Source organism: Lissotriton vulgaris, chromosome 12 (genome assembly GCF_964263255.1).
Source record: "Lissotriton vulgaris chromosome 12, aLisVul1.2, whole genome shotgun sequence".
Lineage (NCBI taxonomy): Eukaryota > Metazoa > Chordata > Amphibia > Caudata > Salamandridae > Lissotriton > Lissotriton vulgaris.
Window position 1 is genome coordinate 788,385,054 of NC_141700.1, and position 22,744 is coordinate 788,407,797.

The 22,744-nt window shown below is 48.5% G+C and overlaps 1 protein-coding gene across 1 annotated transcript in view; it reads left to right on the forward strand.

The window, feature by feature from the left end:
• ACTL6B (actin like 6B) overlaps positions 1-6,198 on the forward strand; it is a 212,195-nt gene extending 205,997 nt beyond the window's left edge. The window contains exon 14 of the mRNA XM_086946186.1: positions 4,738-6,198. Within this exon, the coding sequence (XP_086802312.1) occupies positions 4,738-4,818 (81 nt within the window). The 3' untranslated portion in view covers positions 4,819-6,198. The remainder of the gene's footprint in view (positions 1-4,737) is intronic.
• Positions 6,199-22,744: the final 16,546 nt, after the last annotated feature.

The following is a 22,744-nucleotide window of genomic DNA, read 5'->3' on the forward strand; positions in this document are numbered from 1 at the left end:
ATGCACAAGTGATAAGATAACTATTCGTCACAGGCACTGCGGAAGATGATTGGGAATTTACTCTTTCGACCCACCATACACACTGCGGGTATCTCGAGAGAGCAGGACCGCTCGCTTACCCTAGGCTGGTCTTCATATGAGTTAGCCCTTAAAGGGCGGGTGTTGACATCAAAGCGCCACAGCTCGTGTACTGCCCCAAACTAAGCTGTTACGAAGGACAAGGTGTAGATTATCAATGAAGGACAGAGAGACAGTGTTCTCCAAAGAATAACAAGTGATATTTGCATATGTGTTATTCGTCACATGATGTTAGATTTGTCTTCTGCTGGGATTTGGTGAGGACTGGGTCAAAGTCTGAGTTTCAACCGAGTTTGAAGGAAAACTTAAGTGAACATTATGCATCTTCCGCCACAATCGCGAATGAATGTAGTTTTTGTCCAATAATATGATTTGCATTTCTCCTGCCCACTTCCCATCTGTAATGACAGGCACATGTTTGCAAAGCAACCCTTCTTTGTGCAGGAAAAGGGTATTGAACATTATGCTTTGGTGGGCGAACCACCATCGGTAAGGGTGGCAGAGGTCTTTCCTCCACCCAAAGAGTACCGCCCTCCATCCTAAGAAATCTCTGCCGGCCCTCCTGACACCTCCGTGTCTATAGAGGAGCAACGATCATGGCGGCTGCTTAGAAGGCACTGAAGGTTTGGTGAGCAGCTACCATTTTTCAGGCAACCGTTCAGCCCTCTGCTTTGTCCTAAAGTGGGAGTTTGTTTTTGAAAAACAAAAAATAAATGACCTAACATTCTGGGAGTTCTCTCCCAGGGTATGGACGTAATTTATATATTTTTCTGTTCAGGACCGCCAGGGATTCCCTACTTCAGACCGTCCATTCTAAATAGGGCGAGTGGTCTGATGCACTAATACTGAAGGTCCCAACTGCATCAGGCTGTCAGTGTACGGTTTTCGATGGTGGAGCCAACGGGGCACCGCTATTGGAAACATGACAGTTCACCCGACTCTCAATAGACTGGAGGACCCGCCTTGAGGTCCAGGGGGTCTGTAGGTGAGGCTGCCCTTGATGGTAGTTTTGTAGTTGGTGTGGAGTTGAAGTTCAGGTTCTCCATGTTCAGTGTGGTGTCGTCTTTGGTGGTGGTGCAGCAGATAGATTTTTTGTGGATGAGGCCAATGCTACCTCCGTGTTTGTCCCGGTATTTCATCTTGTAGCTTCGGGGCATTACAGTGGCGATGTCGGAGGCAGGGAAGGGGTTGAGCCAGGTCTCTGTAATGAAGGTTATGTTGTGGGCGAGGGTTTTGGTGGTGTCCCAGACTTCGTTGGCATGTTTGCAGAGCCATCTGCCATTGATCAGGGGCATTTGAGTGGTTCCGGGGAGGTGACGGTCAGCGGGGTGGGAGTGGCATGGGTTTCAGTGATGGTGGGTGTTCCTAGGTTGCAGGAGAAGCGACATTGGTGGCAGTATAACTTTCCTGCTGTGGAGCGACGAGATGTGAGGCAGCCGTTTTTGTAGCTTCCGGGTCCAGCACTCAAGGATCTGCAGTGGAGTACCTGTGGGTGTCCGTAGGGACAATGTTCCTGGCGCTGGGGCGGTCCAGGTCCTGACGGGCCCTCCTTTGGCGTACCAGGGGAGAGGGAGATCTGCGGCCTAAATTACATCTCCTAAAGATTCTAGAATGCCTGTTGTTGTAGATGCAGGAGAGGGCAACAAGAGCTTTTTTCTCTACGCCGGAATCCCCTATAAAGTAGAGAAAACACTGGATCATTAGGAAAGGTTTAAGGGTGGTTTGGAAAATACAGTCTATTTTGGACTTGAAATCCCATAAAGTTTTGTGGATCATCATTAAATATTTATGGTAATGAAAGTACAAACTCCCATGAACCTCGCTAAGAAGGTTCTTCAAACTGTTTTGAGGAGTGTAGGCTTGAGGTACCCGTTACCAGGGTCTGCAGATAATCTGTTTGCTGCAAACATACACCAGGCTTCCACCCTCACGGCCGGTACCTGTATAATCAAGTCGTTTAGAGCTGTCGTCGTACTGCTCATCTCCTTATTTGACAAGAGTGGGACAAAAGTTGCAGGCTTTGACTTCATTGGACTGTTTGGTAGGTTTTTGATAGAGCACAGACCTGGGCATGTGCGATGAATGTTTTACAGACAACATTTTATTGTAGCTGGAGTATCTTGAACTAATGGAATGTTGAGTGAAGTCGGTGCTGGAGATTGTGAACCAGAATGTAATGGGAAGGAGGCTGTGGTGACTTGTACTGGGGCACTATTAGAGAGCAGACTGTAGATTTTGACTTATTATCCTTATGCATATTAACCGTTTAAGGCATATTGTATAGTGATTTGCCCAGAATCGCTTAAACTCACACAGTTCTTTGGGCAAGAATAAAAGCTGGGATTAAAGCTCAGAACTCCTCGTCCAAAGTGAGAATCTTACCCACTAAACCTTATGAGAACTCAAAGATACCGGAGCTCAGTCGATGCTGGCACACAGAATGCAGTCCCCCATACGGCCAGACTGCGACTGGATGTTTGCTGGCAAAAAACATAGGAAAATTGACCCAACGGATTAGGCCAGTGAATTCATTCCTACGTGATACTCCTTCCGTAGAGGTAGTCTAGGCTGACCTTCGGCCGACCATTCAGACTTTACTTAGTCCCTGCCATATTCTACCTCAGACCACCGGGCTGAGGAAGGACATTCCATCTCTTTGTAGGCATTCCACCTGACTGCCTTACTCCCACAGAAGGCATTCCACATTATAAGGCTGTGTCTACAGTCTGTATCTGAAGACTTTATACTTCCATGTACCTGCAGACATTTAACCTTTGGGAGGACTCTTCCGGGCTGTCTTTTTTCAATTCCACCTTGGGTGGCCTGACGCTTCCAGAGTCTGTCTCTGTAGACCACTTACCTTCTGCGGTCACGTCTACGCTCTCCAGACTACCTACCTTGGAATTACATGTCTGTTTCCTGATTATGCTGTTCCTCCAGGAGACCCTGAAAAAGGAAAAGATAGCTGTCGGCCGAGAGGGGGAAGTTGATTGGCTGGATCCAGGGATCCAAGTGATCAGAAGTGATTACCCTCACGCACCCCGAGGGATGTCATGCCTCACCATTGAGCTGCTCCTTGTCGGGCCGGCGCTGCAATGGCCCACAAACCCCTCAAGGGGGCTCTTTATCTGCGATATTCTGGTTTTGAGCAGTAATGATGAGTGCAAGTGGGCATGTAAGTGCAGGGCCGTGTGCTGAGTTATTTAAAGTAGTCTAAGGGGTACCAAAGGCTGCTGTAATAAGGAGATGATAAGGAGCCGTTGAACCTAGACAGCTTCAAGATAAGTGACGTAGGGTCAACATGTTTCATGCCTTATGGCCCAATTGGATCTTAGGCCTTTCTTCTGGACCAGGTTGTTAACGTCTACCCTATACCTGATTGGGAGCGGAGGTGTATAAAGTGAATGTGCTGCTGCGGTACAGGACAGCGAAGTTTCGACTTGTAGAAAAGACAGCTATTCTGGGAGTCACCACTGACTCTATGGGTGGACCCTCCCTAGGTAAATATAGTATGCCTTCATATTAATTAAAACCATGCTGAGGACGCATTGTCACCCCACAGTGAAATGTGCACATTAAACCACAACAGTCAGGTGACCACACGTGAAGAGCACAACAAAACATTAAACACAACACCAAACACATAAATGAGGCTGGGTATCTTGGAGGGTAGCATTTCCCAATAGTAAGGAATGTGGATCTTACCCTGTTGGAGTAGTAACAGTGCCCCTTAGGTTTGGGCAGAGGACCACGCTTAGCTGCGGAAATAAATGGATAAGAAATGCATGTGCCAGTTAGGAGTTTGTAAAAGGACAAAAGTGAAGATAACATCCGTGATATCGGATTAAAAGTACTCACATGGTCACGTGAGGTGATTTACCCGGGCATACCCTCCTCTGCCGGCCTGGAGGTAGTGAATGAGGCCGGGGAGGGTTTTTAAAGGTATCAGAGGTGTGTCCCGGTGTGTGTCACGGGTGCAGAGGGCCGGTGATAGCTAGACCAGCCCTCATAAAATGTACAGAAATGCGGCCGCCATTTTAGATGGAAATCGTGCCCCGTTGTCAAGAAAATGGCCTGCCTCCTTATGAGGGGAGAGGTAGGTGTTGCCGGCATTGGCTTGAGCGTGCAGGGTGTGGTGTAAAGGTTGCATGAAGGCGCTTGCTGACTAGTACTGCTAAGCCTCCATATACTGTGGGAGATCTGCTGGTGCGTGTGCAGGCAAGGCCTATAAACAGCACATGCGCACCAGCAGCACCCTAATGTGTATTATGGAACGATGGCCAATGGGGATTAACCCCTTCCACGCTGATGACGAGCTGGGCTCGTCATGGCGTAGCCTCCTCGCACGCTGATGACGAGCCCAGTTCGTCACGTAACATGCGCTTTTAAAAATCTCAGCGTACGAGCGGAATTCCGCTAGCGCGCATGAGGTTAAGAGGCGCCATCTTAAGTGGAGGAAAAAGCCCATAGAGGCCGCTGAATTGTAATAGAGAAATTCAAATCCCAAAACAAAATCCTAATTGGAAAAGATGATCAAAGTATGATTTATGTTGTGAGATGGGTAGTTCACGAGGAGCGGTAACTCATGATCATGACATGTTGGACCTTATAATCAACTCCTAGCCCCTCCCTTGATTTTCTGTTGCTTGATTGTTTCAGGGCACCTTCCAGCAGATGTGGGTATCCAAGCAGGAGTACGAAGAAGGGGGCAAACAGTGCGTCGAAAGAAAATGTCCCTGACCCCCCGTTGCCCCATCAGAGAAGAGACGCCTTGCTTCCTTTCTCCACATCTGCAATCCACGGCTGTGCACTTGCAATGCAATCATCTGTCAATGTGTGGGTGTCTGCGTGTGCATCTGTGTGCACGTCGGTTGAGTGTCATCATGCGTGTCTACGTGTGCCTGAGCTTTCCGTCCCCTGCCTCTTTCTGTCAGTCTCTCTTGAGAATAGCAGCTCGCCCGGAGATGACCTGGCTCCCGCAGGTCGCTTTTTTAATAATTTTTTTTATAATGACATTCCGTGCCCTATTGGCCATTTGTATTGAACCTTTTGTGCCAAAGTCCCTTGCTGTACCTTACATTTGTGGTTGAAGCTACAGAGACAATGCAACAGCCTTTTAAGGCAAGACTATGTGTGTGTGTGCACATGCCCTGGAAGTGCCCCTGCATAATGTTTATTGTTCTTTGCCATGCATTTCTATTTTTTTTGTATTTTGTGGGATTGCTAAAATGCAATGGAAAGTCAGTTGAACATTGATGAAAAGGTGTGCACTCAGATTTCTGACAGCCAATCAAATCTAGTCAAATAGTGCTTGTAAAGCATACAGCAACTCTTTAGAGTGGCCAGGCGATACAGGTACAATAGACCCCTTGTCTCGCCTCTAGAGGGACAAATTCTAATTAGCATCATTAAAAAGCCAGGTTTTCAGGCTATGTTTAATATATCCCACATCCCTGGTTGCATGAAGATGCAAGGAAGGGCATTCCAGCTTGCAGCAGCTAGCGCCAAGACGGAGGTTCCTCCCCATGTCTTCCACCTTATCGTAGGCACAAAATCCAGCAATGCATCAGCCGAATTAAGGGTTCTGGAAAGGTGATAATGGGGGAGTCGCTTGGATAGATATTTACGGTATATACCATATAAAGCTCTCTGGAGAAGCACCACTCCCTTAAACGTCACTCTCGCCCGTATGGGAAGCCAATGTAACTCCTCAAGATGGCGCTGAACAGAAACGTTCCTATGAATGTTGTAGAGGATCTTGGCTGCAGCGTTCTGCACCAACCAGAGTCTCTTGAGTTGGTACAAGGGGAGGCCACAGTATAATGCATCAGCGTAGCCCCGCCGAGATGTTATGAGGGCCTGGACTACCATCGTCCGTCAAGGAGCCGGAAGAAAGAACAAAAACTTCCTCAAAAAACGGAGAAGGCCAGAGCAGATCCCAACTGTGCCCTCCACTTGGGGTTTAAAGGTCAATCCAAATTGTTGTGAATGGCCTACATCTCCCAAGTGCACAGGGGGCTTTTTATGTTCCAGCAAGAAATTCACCCATTTTTAGGTCTGGCCTAGATGCAGCTTTACCGAGGGTGCTATCCTCATTTCAAAAAATCATATATTTATATATATATATATATATATATATATATATATATATATATATATATATATATATATATATATACACACACACACACACACACACACACACACATCATTTTGTTTCTGCTCATAACCGCATAGAGCATGGTGCAGTGGGACAGCCCACTGCATCCACTGGTTCTCCTGCACTGTGAATGATGGCATTTTGCCTGAACGCACGTGCACAGCATCTGAAAAAAGTCTGGTCAGGTCCAGGACTACTAGGTTACTGCTTTCGTTATATATTTTTGCAGCTTTTTTGCATTTTGCATATAAAACATGAAATAAAAAAAATTCACACATGCTAAGGCCAGTACTGTCTGCCTTGCCAGAGCTTGTTGCAGAGCAGTTTATTTCAAATCCCAACTTCACTTTGCAGATGAGCAAAGAAAAATGAAGTACTCACGTGATTTGCTTTTTAGTTATTTTTTTACTTGCGCCTACTCAACATTGCCTGGTTCTAAGATGGATGACATTGACTAAAGCAGGATGCGTTTTTAAGTCCAGGCAGATTTAGTGGTCATAGTGCACACTGCCATGGTGTGTCAAGACATAGACAAAATCAGCATGCTTTTATACAGATAATTTGGATTTATTTGGGGTTAGCAAGTCTCTGTATAGGCAGGGGTGTGCATTGGCTCCTCTCCCTGAGCCGCAGCTCCAGGTTCTTGAAGCGCCCTGAAGTATGTAGCAGGCAACAACTAGACGCACTAGAAAAGGCAGAAAATATATCATCCGACCGCACCAAACTCAAAAATCTTTGCAGTTGTAGGTGAACCGAAAACGAGATACTTACATTTAACTGAATGTTTTCATTCATAATTGCTCATTCATAAATTGAACTCACCTATTTGCCTGACTCGCTGGTTTCTGGCTCAAATGCTCCAATCGCTTACACCGCATTGATTAAAAAAAACATATCAGAGGAAACATGAAAACAAATGCACCAGAGAGACTTTTATCACTTTTATAAAGTGTGTTGCTGAGTTCTGAAACTTCAGTAGTGGAAAAAAAACTAGTCAGTAAGCCACTCATTATTCACATGAATCCTAAAAATGAGATTCTTTTCACCACACAGAAATAAAAGGAAGAGACGGGTGAGTCTGTGACTGAAGGACAATCAGTCTGATTTAGAGAGGCTACTAAAAGGAAGTCTGCCAATAAAAGTGCAGTTTTGCCACTCTCGTCTCCGCGGGCACATTAACTCGCCGTCAATTTTCCGTGCACCAGTTCTTTGTTAATTGAGGTTTTCAAGCCTTCCAAGACAGATCCCCAGGCATCCACAATAGGGAAGAAAGACTTCTACTCCAAAGCATACAATTGTATCTCCTTTATTTGGCCAAAGTCCTCAAAAATATGTCAGGTTCCTCATTTTTCAGAATTCCAGTTGGTCCAACTCGTGTGACATCTACTGTAAGGTGACCGTGTCCAATACTATGGGAATGTACGCTCAGGCAACAGAGCTAACTTCTGTGAATAGAAGTGAGGTAGTCACAAAGTTCAAAGGAAGAGCCAATTCCAAGCCGGTCCAGGGCCCTGGCTTGGGCCAGATAACCAGGCGGATGGCCACGTCACTCGCAGGTGGACGCTAAAGGGCACTTAGAGTTTCCTCTCTGCCATGGGTAGTATTTTGTCAGTGGCCACCTGGCTTAGTAAGGTAGCCAAGGCCAGCGTGAGATTACACCTCCCCATTGACACCAGGTGTATGACATCACTTCCTGTCTGGGGTAAGGTTGGCGGGTGTATATAGGTGGGCTCACCACCTGGATATTCCTCTTTCAGTGGCCATCAGCAGAGGAATTTGAACGGCAAAAACATGTACATCTGCCACGGACCTAGCACTAGTGGTGGACAGTGAACCGTGAAGAAGTGCCAGCTAGGGCGACCAGCCGGCCCCTTTGAATCTCCTTCAATGGACGACTTGATAATCTCATCACTAGGTGTTGTCCTCAATAAAGAGAAGGGTAAATTCCGCGTCTTCCACCATCTGTCCTACCTCAAGCGCACATCGGTGAACAGTTGCATTGCAGAGGGCTCATGCTTTGTGAAAAATCATTCTTTGATAATGTGGTGGCACTGGTTTGCCAGGCAGGACGACACACACAGCTGGCGAAAGCAGACATAGAATGTGCCTTCATGCTAATACCAGTCCACCCCAGCAGTTTCCACCTGCTCGGCATGCAGTGGTGTCACCGTTTTTATTTCGACAAGTGCATGTCAGTGGGCTGTTCTGTTTCCTGCTCGTATTTTGGAGCGTTCAGCTCCTTCCTGGAATGGGCACTGAAGACGAAAGACCCTCCCGGTAGTTCCATGCACTACCTGGACGACTTCTTACTGGTTAGGAAGGCGGGCACACACGCATGCCAAGAGGCCCACATATCCTTTCAGAAACCCTGCAACGAGTTAGGAGTGCCACTGGCGCCCAAGAAAACTTAAGGCTCCACCCTTGCCCTCACATTCCTGGGCATAGATCTGGACACAGCGAAGGGGATGTGTCTTTTGCCACAGGACGGGACAGTGGCTCTCTGCGCAGTGATACAAACATGCTGTCTAGGGAAAATGCGACACTGGGTAACATCCAGAGCCTATTAGGCGGGCTCAACTTTGCTGCTAGAGTGATCCTGGCAGGAGGGCCTTTCGTGCGCAGATTGGCAAGGTCTTCGGCCAAGGCAGTGAGGAAGCATCACTTGGTTCGGCTGAAACAGGGGATCAGAAAAGACCTGGCCATGTGGGCCACATCGCTGAGAGAGTTCAATGGGGCTGTGATCTGGCGAGCCCCACGGGCCTCCAACCACCACCTTAGGGTCTTCACAGACGCATCAGGACCTGAAGGATTTGGAGCCATACTAGGAACTCAATGGTGCACAGCAAAGTGGCCCAATGCTTGGCGCAAGAGGGGCATCACAAAATATATAGCGGTCCTACAGCTCTTCTCCATAACACTGGCGCTCCAGCTGCGGCCTAGGAAACTAAAGGATAGGGAGATAGTATTTTGGTCTGACAACATGTCAGTAGTACATGCGGTTGAAGTCCAGATAGCAAAATGCCCCATCCTACTGGGCCTGATCAGAGAGACGAAGAAGGCTTGCCTGTACGGCAACGTCGTCTTCCATGCACGCTACATTCAAGGTGTAAAGAATACCGCAACTGATGCACTTTCTCGTTTCCAGTGGGAGAGGTTCCAATTGGCATGCCTAGAGGCAGATCAGGTGATGACGCCCTTCAAAGAGGATTGGTGGAGAATGGTGCAGTGGACCCCAGATTAATGGCCCTAGGTGAGCAAGCATTGGTGCGCAGCACCAGAGAACAGTACAGGAAATGCATCCCCACCTTCATGTCTGTAATATCTAGTCAGGCAAATGGAAGTCCAGTGCAGATGGAAGCCAGGGCACAACAATTAGTGCTATGGGCAAAGGACGGTGGGAAGTCCCCTGCCTGGGTGTGCAGGCACATGGCAGCGACAGCCTACTTCACCAAGCTAGCAGGGCAAGTCGACCCCACTAGCAGCTTCCTGCTAAGGGCTGCTCTGAAGGGGTGGGCTCGGGATGAGCCCAAGGCAGTGGACAGCAGGCTTCCAATAGAACATGGGAATCTAAAAAAGATGCTCGAGGAATTGGTTAGCACATGCACTGCCAGAAACACTGTTCAGGGCAGCATTCGCCCTGGCATTATATGGCACCTTGAGATGCAGCGAGCTATACGTGCTCTCCTAAGAGGACACAGCGGTGAAAGCCCTGGCAGTACAGGACATTGAAGTAAGGGGCAAACAGCTGCACATCACGGTGGGGAGCTCCAAGACAGTCCAAGCAGGGAAGGCCGCAACCATCACCCTGCATACCCAAGAGGAGAGCATGTACTGCCCAGTCGTGATAGCGCTCATCGTTTTTCAGGTCTGCAGGGTCCTGGACAAAGCCCCGCAAAAGGGTTATATGGAAGGAGCCCACTCTGCGCACTCTTGTAGGATTGGGGCAGCCCTCACTGCTTTCAAGAAAACCTTACACAGCGACAGAATAAAATGCATTGGCCGCTGAGCATCTGACAAGCACAAGCTGTACGTACGACCGTAGTTGGGCGATGAGGTTCCAGGAGTACATGCCATGCACCAGGAAGAACTAACATAAGGGTACAAAGGTGGCGCAAGGAGTGGCAGGCATAGGAAAGGCAATGACGAAGGTGGAAATACTTTGCATTATACACGGTGGTGGAAACCTAGGTGTGCCATTGCATCCCCCAGGGAAAGATGCTGCACCGACCAACGACAAGAGTTCTGCGGTGAATCGACAATCTGCCAAAGGCATTGATGCAATTTGTAAACGTGTACGAGGATGCAAAAGACAGAAGCTGTTAACGTCACTGTAGATGTTTTAGTGTTTGCAATGATGAATAAACGTTTGAACATAAAGTGGGTTAAACGATGGGTGGGAGCGTGTCCCCACCACAGGAAGAAGTTATGGGGCGGTTACAGGGGCAATGGTGCTGCAAACAAGGGCACATCACATGGGCAGGAGTGGAAATGGGACCCATTACCTTGAGCCTCATTATCTAAGTATTCCACTTCATTGCGCGCAGGTACTCGAGTCTGGGTTATTGGTCACTCTTTCGTGGCTAGGGTTGCAAGATGGACGAACTTGAATGAGTGGAGTGGACACCCAAGCCTGCATACTACATAATGCATACAAGCGGGCACCTCAGCATGACGTGGGCAATGCTGGAATGCAAACTAAGGCACACGCTGAGGGCAGGCGAGCAGGTGCTCGACATACTGGTGATACACTTAGGAGGTAATGACCTTACCACACTTGGCACGGGCCCGCTGCTGCACTACATGAGGGTGACACTGATTAGACTGGCAGCAGACCTGATTCCCTGCAACATAATCTGGTCTAAGATAACCCCAGGGGTGAGTGGTGGGGAGCTCGGAATGGTTTGCCAAGGATCAAATGTTTTGGTGACGTGAGGGAGCTGTGATCGAAGTTAAAGTTTTCCCCTTAGAGCGTCTACAAGTCAGCCAAATAAATACTCATGCCATGTTTGTTTTTTGGTCCGGGGAGTCATTTATGCATGGTTGTCTTTTAAAGTACTGAATTAGTTAACTTTTACTGACTCTCAAACTGTATGAAGGACGGAATGAGGCTGGCTGACACTAAAGCATTTCTAGAAACAAGATAGATCTCCTGTGATTCAACCCTGCGAAGCAAAGTGCAGGCCAGACGGTTTTGTCCACGTTTCAAAAAATGGCATGTAGCCGAGCACTCCCTATGTGTCAGGAATGGCTGACTGACCTCCCTGAGCTGGGCTGACTGACCTCCCTGAGCTGTGCTGACTGACCTCCCTTGGCTGGGCTGACTGGCCTCCCTGGTCTGAGCTGACTGACCTCCCTGAGCTGGGCTGACTGACCTCCCTTGGCTCGGCTGACTGGCCTCCCTGAGCTGGGCTGACTGGCCTCCCTGGGCTGGGCTGACTGGCTTCCCTTGACTGGGCTGTCTGACCTCTCTTGACTGGACTGACTGACCTCCCTGGTCTGAGCTGACTGACCTCTCTGGGCTGGGCTGACTGACCTCCCTGGGCTGGGCTGACTGACCTCCCTGGGCTGGGCTGACTGGCCTCCCTTGGCTCGGCTGACTGGCCTCCCTGAGCTGGGCTGACTGGCCTCCCTGGGCTGGGCTGACTGGCTTCCCTTGACTGGGCTGTCTGACCTCTCTTGACTGGACTGACTGACCTCCCTGGTCTGAGCTGACTGACCTCGCTGGGCTGACTGACCTCCCTGGGCTGGGCTGACTGGCCTCTCTTGGCTGGGCTGATTGGCCTCCCTGGGCTGGGCTGACTGGCCTCCCTGGGCTGGGCTGACTGGCCTCCCAGGGCTGGGCTGACTGGCCTCCCTGGGCTGGCCTGACTGGCTTCCCTTGACTGGGCTGTCTGGCCTCTCTTGACTGGACTGACTGACCTCCCTGGTCTGAGCTGACTGACCTCTCTGGGCTGGGCTGACTGACCTCCCTGGGCTGGGCTGACTGGCCTCTCTTGGCTGGGCTGACTGGCCTCCCTGGGCTGGGCTGACTGGCCTCCCTGGGCTGGGCTGACTGGCCTCCCAGGGCTGGGCTGACTGGCCTCCCTGGGCTGGCCTGACTGGCTTCCCTTGACTGGGCTGTCTGACCTCTCTTGACTGGACTGACTGACCTCCCTGGTCTGAGTTGACTGACCTCTCTGGGCTGGGCTGACTGACCTCCCTGGGCTGTGCTGACTGGCCTCTCTTGGCTGGGCTGACTGGCCTCCCTGGGCTGGGCTGACTGGCCTCCCAGGGCTGGGCTGACTGGCCTCCCAGGGCTGGGCTGACTGGCCTCCCAGGGCTGGGCTGACTGACCTCCCTGGGCTGTGCTGACTGGCCTCTCTTGGCTGGGCTGACTGGCCTCCCTGGGCTGGGCTGACTGGCCTCCCTGGGCTGGGCTGACTGGCCTCCCTGGGCTGGCCTGACTGGCTTCCCTTGACTGGGCTGTCTGACCTCTCTTGACTGGACTGACTGGCCTCTGTTGACTGGGCTGACTGAATTCCCTAGGCTGGGCTGACTGGCCTCCCTGGTCTGAGCTGACTTGCCTCCCTGGGCTGTGCTGACGGACCTCCCTGGGCTGGGCTGACTGAATTCCCTAGGCTGGGCTGACTGGCCTCCCTGGTCTGAGCTGACTTGCCTCCCTGGGCTGGGATGACTGGCCTCCCTGGGCTGGGTTGACTGGCCTCCCTGGGCTGGGCTGACTGACCTCCCTGGACTAGGCTGACTTTCCTTGTCCGGGCTGACTGGCCTCCTGGGGCCGGGCTGTCTGGGCTGGGCTGACTGACCTCCCTGGGCTTGGCTAACTGGCCTACCTGGGCCGGGCTGACTGGCCTCCCTGGGCCGGGCTGACTGGCCTCCCTTGGCCGGGCTGACTGACCTCTCTGGGCTGGGCTGACTGGCCTCCCTTGGCCGGGCTGACTGACCTCTCTGGGCTGGGCTGACTGGCCTCCCTTGGCCGGGCTGACTGACCTCTCTGGGCTGGGCTGACTGGCCTCCCTTGACCGGGCTGACTGACCTCTCTCCCTGGGCTGGGCTGACTGGCCTCCCTTGGCCGGGCTTACTGACCTCTCTGGGCTGGGCTGACTGGCCTCCCTTGGCCGGGCTGACTGACCTCTCTGGGCTGGGCTGTCTGGCCTCCCTTGGCCGGGCTGACTGACCTCTCTGGGCTGGGCTGACTGGCCTCCCTTGTCCGGGCTGACTGGCCTCCCTGGGCTGGGCTGACTGGCCTCCCTTGGCCGGGCTGACTGGCCTCTCTGGGCTGGGTTGACTGACCTCCCTGGGCTGGGCTGACTGGCTTCCCTGGGCCAGGCTGACTGTCCTCTCTGGACTGGGCTGACAAGGCTACTTCAGAAAAGGCCCCACTCTTCTGTAGAGACAATAAAAGCGAGAAACAGGCAGTAAGGTGGCAGAGAGCCTGCCCAGTCTCCGGTTGTCGCTCAGTGGGGCTCTGTGACGTGCAGCTCGACTGCTAGAATACTTTCACTTCCGGGGAGTGTGAAACTGGTTCAGTGGAAGGACAGAAAAAGTGTATTTTTATTTATGCTGCTAATTTTGTAAAGCACCTCTTCCTCCTTCACCAAGGCCCAGTTTATGCTTCACTCTGTATAATTCTGGGGCTCTGGAGCTCGGCTGTGACCCTCTTTTCGAATGTGACCTTGTGCCGAGCCAGGCCCATGGCTTGAGTCTGGCTCGGACCTGAGTTGGCGTACTTGCCTACATGCATACCACTTTTAATATTTTGATAGCTGAAGACAGCTTGGCAAACATGAGGTGCAAATCCTGTTAAGTCACAGGTGGCTCTGCACCCGAGAGAAAGTATTCTTACAATGGATGCCACATTGAAAGAAGCCGGGGCACTTAAAATGAGAATTGCATAAGATTTTGTACATACGTCAGTGTTGAGCCTGGAGAAGTACAGGTCATGCCACACACGTGTCAATGTTTTTCAGGGTTTCTCCCTCTTTCAAAGCCGCTCACGTTCCAGACGTTTTTCGTCATTGTTGAAGTTTTCTTGTGCCAATAAAGAGTTTTTGTTTCATGTTCTCACTTCATCCACTGAATTGTACAGCTACAAGTGCTAAAATAAATGTAAAAAATTGTTGTTTCCGGCGTCCTTGTTGATGAAATGATAACACACATAGTTGGATGTATCACAGAGTTGGATAACTACTGCTATTTAGAGCGCTAGGAAGCTGCTGGAGTACGAAACTAAACACTATATAAACACCAGATTTTCTTTGATTTATTTTCATTTGAAATTTTGCTGCCTGGCCATACCACGCTCTGGTAAGTAACCAGCATTATCGTTTGCGATATAGAGAAAAACCCAACAAGAAAATAAAATTAATCACTTTTCTGATGTAGGAAACAGACACCATGCCAGTTCGAAGATGCTGTCTGTAGAAGGGAGGGTTGGGGGAGCATCAGTCATTCATATCCTGATGTGCCCGAAGGCTATGGCTGATTGTGTTTGAATAAATGTGTTTCTGAATTCCACCATGCGCTCAAATGAATGGTATTTATTGACCTGTATTCAGGTGTCTGATAATCAATTACATATCAGGGCCTAAAAACAAAATATTTTTTTAAAGTGCCTCGTGTACTCTCCAGGCTTCCAGAGTGTCCACACAGCCAAAATAAGATTAGACATAGGGCCTGATTTGTATCTCGACGGACGGGTTACTCCTTCACAATGGTGAACAAATTTAAATCTCATTATATTGATGATTTATTTTTCAGTGGACCAGATATCCGTCACAGTTGTGACGAAGTATCCCGTCCACCGAGATCTAAATAAGGCACAGAGTCACATTGGAACAAGTGCGAGGGAAGCTGGAAGAGGTGATGGGTGCAGCACCACCTATAGCCAAGACGGGTGGTAGTATTTTAGGTCTTGCCTGTAGACCGCTTTAGCAGTGTGTTGTCTAAAGACCTTGTTGGAGTCTGTCAGTTCTGATCAAATAGGAGCAGAAACCTTATCCTAAATGTTTTCGATCCGGTGGAAGTTACATGGATTCCAGCTACAGAGACCACCTGCCCTCTCCTACTTTCACATGCCCTGCAAGGAAATGCGTAAATATGGATAGGCACATGGGGGAAAAGGGCTTGGGACAAGAGCGAGGGAGACAACTCTGCTATCTCTGAAGATGGTCACTAAGACGTTTCAAGAGGGGAAGGACAGCTGAACAAGGTTGTCTCTTCTGAAGAGGCAGTGCTTTTCATCAATTGGAGGGGATAAGAATAAATATTTCTAATTACTCAAAATACAGTGCCAGGACTTTTCTGTTATGGATCAATTCTGTTTGTTCAAGCCACAGCAAGTCATGGACATACACAGCTGTCTGTCTACAAAAATTGTGGTTGGCAGCATTACTGAGGCAGTTTTAACGTAGTAAATATATTAAAACCCGAACAAGCCACGCCCCAAATTCCTTCATAAGATATAGCTAAGTGGTCTAAGGCAAAAATATGTTGAGACAAGTGAGGGAGATTTAGGCATGCAAGAGAGTCCGGAGACTTACGTCGGGCAGAATTATCAATAGGCTGAGTCATTGGGAGCAAATGGAGCAGTTTAAGGTAAGTCGAGCATGTTAATTCTTTGGATTCAGATGAGAGTATGTGTATGAATGGAGCCCACAGGTCAGGATAGGAGCCGCCCTTTTGTTCAACCGATAGGGACAATTTTCCATTACCAAAATGGACACTTTCCTATTAAAAATTAAAAGAAAACATACCTTCTTTAACTACCTGCCGACATGAATTACACCACGGTGGAAGGCTGACACAGATATCCTTAATACATTTTAGTTTTGTGTAAAGTTATTACTTTTTGGTATTCACGAACTATATTGGGAGTTTTACCGCTCCGCACTCCCTATACTTATGTGTGGGGTTCTCCGCCCGACTGCAAAGTCTCTGGGTGCATAGAGCTCTGCACACATAAATATAGGAAGTACGGAGTCGTAACACTCTCCACGTAGTTTGTGAATACCAAAAATTTGTAAACTTGCACAAAAGTGTAAATTTACCCTTGTGAATCCGGCCCTCAGTCGTTACTGCCCTATCTTGTAACTCATCTTGGCCTGCACTTTTGTTGGTTCCATGTTTTATTGGGATTAGTTGACCACCCCGCGCCCTTCCAGCATGTTGATATACATGGGGTTTAACTTCCCGCTGTAATTACTTTGTGAAGTTCTTTGGGGCAGATTTACAAGCCCCTTGCGCCTCATCTACGCCGCCGTTGCGTCACTTTTGTGATGCAGCAGCGGCACAAATCCTGCTCCATGGTGCAAGGTACTTACAACGTGACGCATCTGGGAGATGCGTCACGTTGTAATGCCCTGCGTCACATGTAGGCGTTCCTGTGCAGGGGGGGGGGGGCGTTCCGGCGCAGGAACGCCTCCTAAAAGTGGCTGAGTGAAATCTACAAGATTTCACTTAGTCACTTTTAGGCCCATGCTGTGTCAAAACCCTGCGCCTGCCTGAAGCAGGCGTAAGGATTGACGCAGCATTGACTAGATAGGGTCCCCAGGGCATTGCTGGTGCTGCGACGCTTGTGACGCAACTCCAGCAATGCGTCACTTTTACGGCACAGATGCGTCACACATCTGTGCCGTTTTTGCCCCATGGTGCGCCGCATTGTAAATGTGGCGCATCCATGATGGCGGAGCTGTGGCGCACAATAACTGGCGCATCCCTGCTGATTTGCAGGGATGCGCCAGTTATTGTAAATATGCCCCTTTATTCCTAGTGACTTGTAAATTATTTTCAAAATAAATTGTCCAGTTTTGTAAGCCTTGTTTTATTGGTTTTTAAGTTGTCACAAAAGTTACTTTTACACTCCAAGCTGACATTGCCCGATTTCAATCATTTTGCAGCTTCCTCGCTCGTGAACGAGTGTCCCCAACATTAAACAAGCATTTGCAATGCAATAGGTCTTGCATTACTGAAAGTTTTAGCTATTGGCATTGCATTATTATTAGCAAATGCGTGTTTTCTTTGCATTCTGGTACATATAATCATGTTTCGTCTCGTTATAAAAAGAAGAGTTAGAATGCAAAGAGAAAAGGTTGAATAAATGAGCTACCCGCGGATGACATTAGGAAACTTGGGTGCTCTAGAATGGAAGCATTTTTGTGGCATATATATTTAAGAGGCGAGGGGATATCTTGCGATTGCGGACGCTGCATTCTTTGACTTCAACCAGTCAGCTGAAAACAGTCCACGTGACCTGACTTTTAGTACCGTGGTCTGCAGAAGAGCATATCTTCCTACATATCTTGTTCAGGTGCTCCTTGCTGGCCAAAGTCTCATCAGGCTGTGAAAGGAGCCGATGTTTGGGTGGTCTTCTGTGACTCGAAGGTAAAAGTTGAAACTCCTCATGGACACAGCTGTGAAGCAGCATGTCCTCTACAGGACCAAAGCTCTCAATGTCAAGATGAGGTCAGAGAATGTGAAAGGGTGCATTGCTGAGTTTCAGACTTAAAGTGCCAGACACAAAACAGAGTCAGGCAAAATTGAGCGGTAGAACCCCCGAGCGAGACACCTTATATACATGGCGTATGCCCATCTCAACCCGTATAACTAGAGGACGGCACAGGCGAGGCTAGTAGCAAAGGGCGTGGCTAAGTGAAAACCATACTGGAACTAGACAAGCTAAACCAGGGGCGGGCTCAAGAGGACAGTAACCGTCAGAAAGTGAAAGCGCGTCATGGCGCCAGGACCGGACTGGGAATCAAAACTGGTCCTGGCAAAGTGCTCGGCTGGTCCACCAGGGGGTTGGGGGTGCGACCGAGCTTTTTGCCTGGACCGGTTTCGGACAATTTTGTTACAGGGGCCGATATTGCAGCTATGCTGCAAAAACGGCCCTGTAACAAAAACGGCCCCTTGGGGCCAAAAACCGGTCCCGACTCTGGCGGCCCACCGGGGAAATGCCCGATGCCCGCTACGGCCAGTCCGGCCCTGCATGGCACACTGTTAAAAAGTAATAAATCAATCAATCAAAAGCATTTGTAAAGCGCACTACATACCCGTGAGGATCTCACGGCGCTGGGGGAGGGGGTGGGGAAAGGGGGGGGGCTACTGTTCGAAGAGCCAGGTCTTGAGAAGTCTTCTGAAGGTTTGTATAGTTGTTTTTGGAGAGCCGCCATTTTACATATTAAGAATGTAAAAACCAGTGTTAGTAAATTTGATTGGGCGAGCCGCGCATAAGCAAACAAAAGCGCGGCTGCCATGTTAAAGATGAAGCTCTGTGTGCAGCACTTTCAAAAACATAATATAAAATGTTGAAATTCAGGCACTGTTTCTAAGCAGAGCGGGTTGCTGAAGCAGGAGGGCATGTCATGCCTCAGCAACAAACAGCACTGGGTTAAATAAGTGCCAGCAGCAATGACGGGAAGGGGGAGGGTGTGCGAGCGAGGAGTCAAGCGATGGCCAGAGCTGGCCAACTAAAGGAATCGATTGGTGATGTCTGCTGGGAGGGAAGCAAGCACCGAAAGGCGGGACAGATGCACAAGATTAACCAACCAGAGAAAAGCAATTTTAGAAAGCAGGCCAACTAACCAACCCAAAGTGATGGGCGTGTCCAAAGACCCCGATAGCCCACATATCAAATACAACATTCCTCGCAGAGCAACGCTTGCGCTGCCCAAGGTTGGCCTAAAAAGGTGCCCCCAACATTAAAGAAGGCAGCCAATCACTACTGTGATTGAATAAAGGAAATGGGGAAACCAAAAAATAAAAGTAAACTACAACTTGTAAAGAACATGGCCTGCTCTGAATTAAGGCAAGGAGTGATAAGTCCTCCGACGGGTGGGTCAACAGATGACACAAATAGAAGCAGGTTCAGAACATGACACACCTGATGTGTCATGTTGGGTTGCCTGTTGCTGAACAGAGTCAGCAAAAAGCATTGGCAAAGCAAAAAGCTTGACCTCTTGGCCTTTCAAATGATTTTCACCTCAGCAGCAGAGCCACCACTTCCGTAAAGCGAGGTAGAGCCCTATGCTGCCACCTAGTGGTGATGACAAAATATAACAAAAGACCTGAAAGTTTTTTTTTGTTACTCCTTTGATAGGGAGCGCTCCAGCACCCCAGGGCTCTGGAAACCTAAGCACTGTTTTTGATGAACGGGAGGCCTGGCATTACCCAATATGAGCAATGACCCCAGGAGTTGTACTTCGGCCCTCTTTGTTGTATATACCCTGGTTGTTTAACTGTGCCCGGGGAGTTGTACCTCAGCCTCTCTGCTGTATGTACCCGGGTTGTTTAACAGTTATCTTATGTTATGTTAAGGAAATTTATAGAGCGCACGTACACCTACAGGTTTTGGGGCTGAGTTAGTTAACCGACCATCATCTGAACATACACCTAGCTATAAGCTTGAGTAAATAGCCATGTTTTCAGCCTGCTAAAGCACATGTAGTTTGCTGCTTGTCTGATTGCAATGGGTATAGAGTTCCAGAGTTGGGGGCCTAACGTGGAGAACCGTGTCCCTCCCATCCTTTTGCGTTTAAATCTCGGGACCACGAGTAAATTCATTTGAGCAGATCTGAGATTACGTTTCAGGGAATATCTATGGATCCTTGCGGATAAGTACTTGGAACCATTGCTGTGGATCGCTTAGCAGTGCCATATAAAGAAGCTCCCTTTGGCTATGTCTCGTTAGATCTCACACCCAGTTTGCATTCTACTCACATTCATACCATATATTTCCCTGAAGACATCAAGGTAGGAACCCTTGACTGTACACTTCTTTATTTATAAAAGGCACAATGTCTGTACTGAATAAAAAATATGTTTTACATAAATTATAAGAATTATTTAAAATCAAACTATACCAATTAAAAATGTATTTGCTTATAGTTGAAAAACAATCAATCCTCTAGGTACATATGCAAGAAATGGAGTCTGCAATAAAGAAAAGGCAGTGAACAATCACACTTCTCTTTAAATCCCCACTGTTTAAAAATAAAGTACTAATTTTAAAAGATACACATATACATACAAAAACCAGGAGAATACAATAGACAAACACTTTTTTCTTGGAATCACTAATCTATTTGGTCATAATCCAGAGTACAGAGTATCCAAAATGTATTGATATCAACTGCATCACTCTTTGCCTTTTAGATTTAGTGTAAAATATTGCATCAACGCGTTTCGGTGGAATCACAATAATTAGAGCCACCTTCTTCAGGATAAAATAAGAACGTAAGACAAAGAGGGTTTCAAGGTGTAGGAGTCACACATTGCCTTTACTGTTAGGGATTTTATGCTATGGTTGTATGGCTGGGAGAAACACAAAGTCAGGAATTAAAATGTAACACCGTGAATGGGGTTGTCCTTTCTTATTACCCAAAGGACCCCTTTTTTCAGCCTTATAACTACAGATTTAGCAAAAAATCTATACCTTTTTAAACCATGTGTTCCAGTCTGTTTTCAGGTCCTTAATGCCGGTTCATAGCTCACTGTGCTGTATTAGGAGGGTTGCAATTTACAACTGCAAGTAATAAAAGGATTGCTGTGTCAAAGGCAGTTTCCCACTCACCTATCTACATAACATACTGATCTGTCATCTGCATGTTACATGATGTGCTTTGCAGGAGACAGATTAACCCTCTATGCTACTTTGAGTCAATATGGTGACAAATCACAGATCTCTCCAGCAAGTGCTTTAACCACCAGAGTTATCTTACCATTGTTATTATTCCCTCTGAACAAGTGCTTTAACCATGTAAGATATTATTTTAAAATGGAGTCTTTGCAGCCAATTATTCCTGAACAGATTTACTGTCACATTTCTCCTTGCTACGAATTTCTTTGTGACAGAGTTTTAAAAATTTCTTTTGAAAAGGGGTAGATTTACTAACATTTCAGGCATGTAGCAAGGCAAGTTGCTGCACTGTGTTGCATGAAAGGCAGGCATCAGAAATGCACCATATTTACAAAGATGTGGTGCAGATCTCCTGCCTCCTTGGGCTGATTGCCTCCTTGATGCAAGGGGGCCAGTGCAGGCACCCTTGCATCAAGCAGCAAGGGTTCGTGCTTTACGAGCCTTATTGCTTTTGTGACACCGTTCTGCACAAAAACAATCCTAAAAGTAATGTTCCTATGTGTGATGCAAAACGCATCACACATACAAGAAGGAAGTAGCGCGGAGAAATAAAGATATTTCTCCTTGTTACAAATGGGTCTGGGAGGCATACCAGTTAGACGCATTCCTAATTTTACGAATCTTTGTAAATATGGGAATGCGTCAACATTCATGGGTGGATACATGGGAATGGCCACACCCCATCCATGGAACGCCTCCTTGATGCAAGGTAACGAAAGACAGCAACGTGCGCTGCCTTGTGATATGTTGGATTGACTAAACCATGCAGAGCCGTGCAGGGGGGGCTTTGCATTGCTTAGTAAATCCCAAATGGGGGCTTGCATTGTTTTGTTTCGCCTTCTGTGATACAAGGCCATTGCAGGCCCTTTGTAAACCTGGTCCCAGCAGTATCAATTGACTGTCTGGTTTTCATGACTCCGCCCCTTGTGACTATGGACGTCATGTAGGGGCAAGCCAGTGGTCGCAGCTCCAACCCCTGGCTTGCCCCTTGCCACCCTATGCACAGCTTTTGTGACCGCTGGCCTGAGAGGTGGCAAAATCAGTGCCTGGAACACAGTGCCAGCTCGTCCTAATTGTTGCTGGTTGAAGTGCCTTTTGCCTGATTTCTGTCAATTTGTTTATTAGACAAATAGTGAATAATATTATTCACTATTAGTGTAATACAAAATACAGTTCATTATCTGGAATATGATCCTATCTGGAAGCTAGGGTAAGTAAAAAATGGTCTTAAATATTTGTTGTACGCATGCTTACGGGTGAGAGTGTGTTTATGAGCACAAGAGTATGTGAATGTGTTAGTATGTGTAAGCATGTGTCAGCATGTGTGTGAGTCAAAGTAAAGGTCAAATGGCGTGTGATGTCACTTCTGCTACCCCTGGCATTTTAGTGAATTGAAGTCCATGGCATGCTTGTGACTCCACACCCTTTTTGTTGCTCACCTTGACCCCAATGTATGGGTTCCTAGAGTAACTTTTTCCAGTTCCAGCACTGACCCCACCTGTCCATTTACTGTGCACTCAGCAGCCTCACACCTTGGGTAGGTGACCACTCCTAGAATTGCTTGGGCGGCGTCAGGAAGGGTTGCGGCGAGGATTCTGTTTCGCACCGCTGCTCCTGCCGGAGTTATCCCAGTGTTGACGACGGTCGACTGCGAGAGGAGGACAGCGGGTCTGTTGGGGTCAACTGCGAGAGGAGGACAGCGGGTCTGTAGGGGCAAACTGCGAGAACGCTCAGTCGGGAGCACCCCACTTGTGCAGGATCGGGTGCAGTGGGCGATCCTCAGCGGCCTGGTAGGTCACCACAGAGCGAGTCGGGAGACACGTCAGCCGCCATTTCCTCACAGCGCAGAAGGGAGAGAAGAGCGGGTTGCCCAG